The following is an 8,061-nucleotide window of genomic DNA, read 5'->3' on the forward strand; positions in this document are numbered from 1 at the left end:
AGACCGCACTAGTCGCTGGACAAGGTCGATGTCCTGCTGCTTTCCTGGATCTTGTTCTCTGAGTGGATCAAGCCCGGGAAGGTCGACGATCGTCAGGTGAGGTCGATTCGGCCCCGAGATCTCGATCCGAAGGACATCGTTGGAAAAGGGCGTTATTCGCCGCTGAAAAGTCCCATTGCATCTTTGGCTCCGTCGATCAGAATGGGCACATCATCTAGAGCGGTTAGTGACTCCCGGAATTGAGCTAGCTGCTCGCATTCGGCTTCGGGGCGATCTTGGCTAGGCACAATGGACACTGAAACACCCTCCGTTGCTGTCCTTCGCAGTATCACCTCGGTAGCAAACCGCGTACACAGGTTGTCTTTTGTCGGAAATGGGATTCCTGAGATAGCGTCCAGCACAGAACTCTTCCCAGATGACTGGTCCCCGCAGACGATCAGCTGTGGCAGCGAAACATAGTGGCTGATTCCCTGTGATCGAAGCTTGTCAATTGCGTCAACCAGGTCGAGCTCGTCACTGGATTGGAGATTCCGCATTTGAACCTGCGCCGAACCGTCGGCCATTGCCTTGGAAGCGAAATCAGTATCTGGGGGTTCGACGTGTCAATATCAAACTGTCTTGTCCGCCACCTAATAAGATAGGAAGAGAGATCTCGTTCCATGCGGCGGTGAGTACCTATATTTATAACTCGCTGTATGAAAGTCTATCTTCCATGGCCTCGTTTTTGTGGCCATTGGTCATGTCATGGAGACAAAACTCCTCGCTTAGAAACAAGGATAGTACACAGATTCTAAAAGAATGTGATAGATCGAATTTGCGCGCGGCCTAATAAACCCGTCAAACCAATAGGGGTCAACGCAGATCTCCTTGGGCTGATGGTGAACCTTGGTAGGATCACACTTTGTAGCCACGTCGCCGCTCGGATGCATAATGTGTCTTGGAACGGAAGCGGGGGTTTCCTACAAACGGCAGGTTTGCAAATGATCATCGTCAGAACCAGAGCCAGGCTGACCCGAGAAAGACAACGGATTGAAGACGAATCAGTTGGTGTGACCACGCCCTTTCCCTTGTGTTGGAAACTTTCCGCTGTTATCTAGCGCCGCCTTGGTGCATCTTGAGGAAAGCCTCTGTGAATATCGTAGGCTCTTTGCTGGGCTCAAAGGCTGCAATGCCAATATCTGCGCGCTAAGCCAAAAGAGGGATGGTGCACCCGGTGCTTATGTGAGCTGGCACAGTTGCTGTTGAGAAACAAGTGATAGTAGCGTGTTCAGATTCTTGTTATTTTTGTTTTCTAGAAGGGGGAATGCCTAATATATATACAGATACATGTTTCAGTATGTGTTTCAGATCTCTTACACACCACCGTGATACTCAACAGTTGCGCTGACACCAGTTCCGCTGACACAGGTCAAACTGACCTATGCCGACTGTTACATATATACATAGTTTCTAGGTCAATAATACTCAGCGACGACTCTTTTTTGCTACCTGTTCCGCAGGCTTAAACCTGTTAAAAACGAACTCAAGCTGCCCGCCTCCAGTTGCTTGCTTCATTGGAACCAAGAGGACTGTGTTTGTTCCATCTTCTCTCGCCACCCGAAAACAATCGGAAGGTCTGATGTCCCGGCTGTCTTTGTCGCACGGGGTGAATCCGACCCCTTTTCGCCGGTATTTCATCACCAGCCGCTCAACCGCGGAACAACGTTCGTCCTGATCGATTTCGGCAGGGTCCACTAATACTATGTCCGCCTCCTTCCAATTCCCCCGTTCGAGAACTTTAAAAACGATTCTGATCCTCTCCTGACCTGACGCAACCTGTAAGGATGCTTCGGGACTTGGTTCGCCAGAGTGTTCATCTTTTTCGGGTCCTTGTCCGAGTAATCTTCTCAGATCAAGCTGGGTGACTCGTTTGGAATTTTCTGTCTGCGCAGATACACCCTGCTCTGTTTGTTTATCTTGTGCTGCTTGTGCTGCTTGTGCTGCTTGCGTAACTTGCTCTCTATCTACTTCATCTGGGTAGTCTTCTGTTTCAAAGAGTTCTTCTTGGTTTCGTAGTTGCTCCATGTGTTTAGCCTGTTCCTGTTCTGCTCTCTCTTCCATCTCTCTGCTAATTCTTTCTTGCTCTGCTAGCTTCTCTGCCTCTCTTTCGGCTTCTCTTTCGGCTTCTCTTTGCAACCGCGCTTGCTTCGCAGCTAGCTCCGCGGCAGCTCTCTCTTCGGCCTCTCTCCGCAGTCGTTCTTGCTCAGCAGCCAGCTCAGCTTCTCTTTGTAGTCGCTCTTGTTCAGCAGCAAACTCGGCGGCAACCTTCTCCTCTGCTTCTCTTTGCAATCGTTCTTGTTCAGCGGCTTGCTCGGCGGCGGCTATCTCTTCTGATTCTCTACATAATCTTTCTTGCTCCGCTCTCTCCGCAGCTGCTTGTTCTTCGGCTTCTCTCTGTAGTCGTTGTTGCTCTGCTAGCTCCGCAGCCGCTCTTTTTTCTGCTTCTCTCTGCTGGCGTCTTTGCTCGCGGCGTTCTCTTTTTTGCTCTCTTCTGTGACGAGCCTCCTCCTGGCGTACTTGTTCTCGGCGCTCCTGCTCTCGACTTACTCGCTCACCTAGTCTGGCCTCTTCCATCAGGGTATCCTCCGGCACGAACAACGGTTCATCGGCAGGTGGTCCGGAGTGAAGCTCATTGGAGCTATGAGGAGAAGGCTTGCCGAAAAATGCAAAATACACACAGCGTCGGACAAACAGGGTGGTGATTCTCTCGCCCACTTGCACCCCGTCGGTGTGAAGATGGTCCATGAACAGAAACGGACTATCCTGTCTGTGGACTTTGGTGGTGGGAAACCCGCACCGGGCTTTGGGCTTGACCGAACTGTCGACGATGAGCTCGCACGACGGTTCTGGCTCGCAGGGCTCAGCCGTCGAGAAACATCCGACGATCCGATCGACCAGATTGTCGAACATGCTCGGATCGTATCGGTAGCAACCGGGCTTTCGAGCTTTCAACAGAGCACCACGTGCGATCAGTCGATCCGGATGCTCTTCGATAAGGTTTGATATCTGTGGGGATTCGAACCCCAGCTTGCGCGCAAGAACTGCCATCTGATATAGCACGGTCTCGTCCGCCTTCTCGCTTGCGGCCTTGGCCAGTCGGTCATCGCCGTTTTGGCTCTCCTTCGCCGCTTCAAGATGGTGCCGCATCGCGTACATCCAGATCTGCCGGTATCCGAGATCGAGTTGTCTCTCGGTGTTTCCGGGCGTCCTTCTGAATCCGTCATCTGATGTCTGGATCAAGCATTGTCCCTCGCTCTGGTTCCTGTTCGTGAAGATATGTTTCATCGCCTGCCGGACGGTAGGCGCTTTATCGGAGAGCTTGACGAGGCGCCTCACGCAGTGGGCACAGGATTCCAGATACTTGAAATCCTCGAAGAAGGTGAAGAGCGACGGGATCAGACCATCGAATGCTCGCAGTCTCCCCCAGATGGCAGAACGTTCCGGCTCGCTGAAGGCAGAGAATACCTGGCCGCTCAGCACGAGGCCCTGAACTTTCCTTGACTCGGCACTGGAAGCACCGGGAGCCATCAGCTGCAGGGTTTCCACCGTATGCTGGTCGATCTTCGCCAACCGCCGCCGAGTCTCCGCGGCGCGCTGGGCGGCATCCGCAATGTCCGATGGATCGGGCGTGACAAAGGAGGTCCAGGACTCCTTCACGTGCGTCAGATAGTTGATTATTTCCTGCTCACACGTTAGAGCAAGCCAGTAACCTCGTAGCTGTAGGGACCCACTTCATCACATTTGAGACCGGTCACTTTGCCCAGCATACTGATCCTCATCCCACCCCGGCACCCAGGAATCGGCAGTAGCACAGCGTTGAACGCGGCGCGGAGCTCGACATGGTTGGATAGCTGTCGGAGCCGGTCGCCTTTGCTGCTTGACGACAACCGCGCCCACCATCTCTTTTCAGATCGAGCATTTCCTTCCTCCTGATATTGTCGAATCTTACAGTAGATCTCGCCGTCGCTGGGCTCATTTTCATTACAATATTCTTCTTCAAGCGTAGTTCGCAGCTGCTCCCCAATATCTGTACAGAGTGATCAGTTTCAACCTAGCAAACCTACAGCGCAGCGAGACATCTTACCATCTAGGTATAAATCGACCGTCCACCAGCGATCGGTGGGCGGTAGAACCTTACGGCCAACTTTGATTCGGTGTCGCCCATGCAGGCACTTGACATTCTCGTCGGGAAAACATAGGTGCTGGTAGAGTTCGGCACTATTAGTCAGCAGGGAGCCCGCAGTGGCACCTGCCCTTTGTAAAGACGCCTCCAGGTTTCGACGGGAAACGGTGCAGACAACATGGTTCCGGTCATCCAGGCGAAGACAACCTTCCTTTAGGAAGATTCCACGCAGCCGTTTCAGCTTCTTTGTGTCACTGTCGAGCGGAACTTGAATTTGATTCAGGTTGATTTTGGCTGTGCCTTGGTATTTGAGGCGGCGCTCAGCCGCCAGCCGTATTTCTGCTTGAGTGAGTAAGGCCATGGTGAGACCCGTTATTCATATTTGGAAGGAGATGATCTGCCTTTTCCTTCCACGTGGACGGCGGGGAGCATTTTATATGCCTCTGATGGCCTCAAAATGGAGCGCCACGCCTCGCTTCCCAAAAACGTGGCCCTACTCCATTTCGCCGGGGAGCCAGAAACGGCTCGCGGCGCCTATTTATACCTCGCGGCTTGTCCCACTGACCTGAGAGACTACCTTTGCACATCATTTACAGTACAGTATCAGACATGTCAGCACCGGCCGATAAACGCTACACCCAATTCAATCTGGGACCTTTGGGAGGTGACAGGCTCTCCTCTCAAAGTCCGGCTCCGACCCAACCACCAAACAAAAGAAAGGGCTCTCCTTTCCAGGAGCCCCCTCGGAAACTTCTGAAAGGCAAGCCAAGAGGTCTCTCCCTTCCCGTCATCGTGAGCTCGGGTGATCGGGCGCAGCAGGCGCTTGTGGTCCGGAACGAATCTCCGTGGGACACGTTCAGCAGGGTCTATGAGTGCGAACTGGCAGGACCGGTGGCCGTGGTGGAACGCATCGTCCGCCCCTCCACCGTCCTCGCCGTTAGGGAGTTTTCCAAAGAAGCGATCGACGAGACGTTGGACAGATTCAAATGTATCCGACATGACAACATCATTCTCGCCCAGGAATGCTTTCTGACCGCAGATCTTCTCTATGTCGTCTTCGAACATCAGCCGGTTTCTCTGGACCACCTGGTCGCTTGTAGAAAATGGCCCAACGAGATCCAGTTAGCTTCCGTCGTGGCACAGGTAAGTCTCCATTACGATAACCTTTGTGGCGCGTCTAATGCATGGTAGGTTCTTAACGGCCTGTCCCATCTAGCGGCAAACGGCCTCGAACACAGATCTCTAAGCTGTTCCGGCGTCCTGGTGGGCTGCGATGGGTCAGTGAAGATCGGTAAGCCAGATCGTCGTTGATGGATGTTGGACTCTTGCTGATGACATGCTGCAGCGAGGCTAGAGAGCTGTCAACCGCGCCCACCGAATCTACCACGGGAGCGAGAGATCAAGGCGTTGGGAGTTGTGGTGATGGAGCTGATGGACAAAGACGCCAAAGAGGAGGGGGCCATCGGGGTGAGCGACCTTCAGCGTTGGCCGACGGGCTCCGATGCGGTTGGGTTTCTGTCGGCGACCACTTCTACGGATTGGCTCGATGAGTTGATGAAGGTAAGTTTCCGTCGTCAGTGTGCAACCATCTGCGGTCTTCTCACTCGCTCTAGCATCCGCTCTTGACAAGGCGACGGTGGAGTAAGGGTTACCTCGTCGGGCTGGTCTCCTTCGCCCTGATCTCTGCGCGCACGTTCTACTCTCGCTTTGATTGACTGCAATTACAGTGCAGCTGCCCACCCAACCATTAACATAGCCTCTCGTTGAATCTATTCTGGTACAGGGCCCAAGCTGATTTTGCAAGGCACTGTATCCTGCATATCGCCAAGGCGAGGGGTCAGGGTATGAATTCACCAGCCCACTGTACCACCTATGTCTGTGTAATTATTGTTTTTTAAGCTCTTTGTTACAGAAACAGCTCGGCCTTTTTTTAATGTAGTACTCTATTTTAAACTGTCACTGTGGCCCGGCGTCTGCCCTGAACCCAATGAGTGTAAAAAGAAAATCGCGAAACATAAGCATGAGGCAGCATAGTGAGATACATAGAATTTTTCACTTGGTCACCCACATATGGGATACATCAATTGCCGCTCACTGGTCATTTTATAGAGTTGAAGACATGTCGCATGTTCAACTCGGTTCATTCTACTCTAAGTACTATTCTAAGCTAAGTCTTATCCGGTTCAAATATTGTGCCATCGGAGATTGCCACCAGTGCAGTTCCCCATGTCAATCCGGTTGAAATTCAAGCTCCGACATCCTGACGTTGTCATGCAGATAGCCTCTAACGATCTCTCGCAGATGATCCCGCAATTCGCCCGAAACAGAAACTAAGTCGATCAGCACTTCCACCATGATCCTGTGGTGGGAGATCCTTACCCATCACGAGCACGTCCCCTCGCTCTTCTTGAACGTCAGTTAGCCGCTTGATGCGTTCACCGGACACCTCGGTCTGCAGAATATCCTGCAAGTCTGCTGAGCCTCCGTAGACAAAAGCACGTTCGTGTCCCCCAAACGGCATTCGGTCGCCTGTGATCTGGCCGGATTCCACGTAGATTGAAATGGTCAGGATCTATCGCTGCGGTTAGCTTGGTCAAGAAGCGGCCAAGGAACACGACCAAATACATAGCCTTCATCCAGGACGTCATCCTGCAGCAACTCGTTGAGCCAGGGCTGTACGGCAATCGCAATATCTGTAACAAGTCAGCCTAAGCCGCCCATCGTAGGAGACGGTCACACGCACCCAGGGTACGCAGCTGCCACACGAAATGCACCCGACGTGTTCGAGAAGTACTCGTATTGTACCCATGGATCAACTGCTTGAGATATGGAATAACCGGAGCGATGCCAAACCCGCTGGCCACTATCAGGACCGTTTCGTATTGCCCTGCAGGTTCACTGGTACCATGCGGCCCGCTGACCAATGCGGGAAAGGACAAGGAAACCCCATTGTCCACCTCCGCATGTCGAAGCAAATCAGCCGTAAGGCCTTGACGAGGTTGTACGAAGAGATCCAAAGAGCTCTGCTCAACTGGAGACCAAGACATCACCGTAAACGGATGGCTCTGCGCCCACGACCACCAGCTCACGGACCTCATCCACAGATTGATGTACTGTCCAGGGCGAACCCTCAGCGGCCTGGAGAGGGCAACACGGATCCTGATGGGTCTGGAGCTGCAGTTATCAGGGCTGCTGCTGTCCCCTCTCCCAACGTAAGTGACCGATGCTCGAGGGCAGCCGCGGGACGTGAAGACGCCATTTCGGTAGAGGAAGAGCACAGACTGTAGGAAAAGAGTCAGCAGAGAGGTACCCAGTGAGATGTACAGATAGAGCCGAGTAACGACTCCGTGGGATGGCAGGTGGCGCCAGATGGCATAGACACAAAGGCACGCGGTAATTTGATGCAGCCGAAGAAAGATCTCATAGGCGGGCCGGCGGAAGAATGGCATGAAAAACAGTGATAGTATTCCAAGAGACATGACACCCTGCCAGCCGGTTAGGTCAATAAGCTTGTGCGCGGTGCAAGAACTTACGATGAGTGCGAAGAGGTTGCCAGCATCACGCAGAGGAAAAGGAGTCCCGCCTCTCATCAGGACAGCATGAGTGGCGGAGAGGACCATCACCATCCAACCTGCAGCGCGATGAGAACCTCGACATCTCCGTAATGATAGCCAAAGAAGATCAGCGACGAAGCTGAGGTGCAACCCAGCAAAGAGGAATATCATGTTGATCAGCGACAGTGTCCCCGCTCGACGACCAGCGACCAAAGCCGACGGGCTTGGAAAGCAAAGACAGAACACATTTATTGCATAATAGAGGAGATGGCAAAGAAAATCAAAGCGGGTCCAAGGACCAAAGAGTTGATGGCGGTCAAGCAGGTACGGGTAAGTGAGATGCTT

General features: G+C 52.9%; 4 protein-coding genes across 4 annotated transcripts in view; 1 reads left to right on the forward strand and 3 right to left on the reverse strand.

The window, feature by feature from the left end:
• The window catches only part of HCAG_05341 (predicted protein), a gene marked incomplete at both ends in the record, with an annotated part of 2,574 nt that extends 2,011 nt beyond the window's left edge, over positions 1-563 (reverse strand). The window contains 2 exons of the mRNA XM_001539824.1: positions 5-162; positions 333-563. Of these exons, the coding sequence (XP_001539874.1) occupies positions 5-162; positions 333-563 (389 nt within the window). The remainder of the gene's footprint in view (positions 1-4; positions 163-332) is intronic.
• A 477-nt stretch (positions 564-1,040) lies between these two features.
• HCAG_05342 (predicted protein) lies at positions 1,041-4,342 on the reverse strand (the record flags this gene model as incomplete). Its single annotated transcript, XM_001539825.1, has 6 exons — positions 1,041-1,185; positions 1,357-1,413; positions 1,523-3,690; positions 3,771-4,066; positions 4,124-4,241; positions 4,289-4,342. The coding sequence occupies 6 exons, from the start codon at positions 4,340-4,342 to the stop codon at positions 1,041-1,043; spliced, it is 2,838 nt and encodes a 945-aa protein (XP_001539875.1).
• A 429-nt stretch (positions 4,343-4,771) lies between these two features.
• HCAG_05343 (predicted protein) lies at positions 4,772-5,877 on the forward strand (the record flags this gene model as incomplete). Its single annotated transcript, XM_001539826.1, has 4 exons — positions 4,772-5,305; positions 5,354-5,453; positions 5,508-5,722; positions 5,776-5,877. The coding sequence occupies 4 exons, from the start codon at positions 4,772-4,774 to the stop codon at positions 5,875-5,877; spliced, it is 951 nt and encodes a 316-aa protein (XP_001539876.1).
• Positions 5,878-6,446: 569 nt separating this feature from the next.
• HCAG_05344 (predicted protein) lies at positions 6,447-7,782 on the reverse strand (the record flags this gene model as incomplete). Its single annotated transcript, XM_001539827.1, has 4 exons — positions 6,447-6,734; positions 6,788-6,855; positions 6,906-7,443; positions 7,696-7,782. The coding sequence occupies 4 exons, from the start codon at positions 7,780-7,782 to the stop codon at positions 6,447-6,449; spliced, it is 981 nt and encodes a 326-aa protein (XP_001539877.1).
• Positions 7,783-8,061: the final 279 nt, after the last annotated feature.

Source organism: Histoplasma capsulatum, genomic scaffold (assembly GCF_000149585.1).
Source record: "Histoplasma capsulatum NAm1 scaffold_5 genomic scaffold, whole genome shotgun sequence".
In the NCBI taxonomy this organism is placed as follows: domain Eukaryota; kingdom Fungi; phylum Ascomycota; class Eurotiomycetes; order Onygenales; family Ajellomycetaceae; genus Histoplasma; species Histoplasma mississippiense.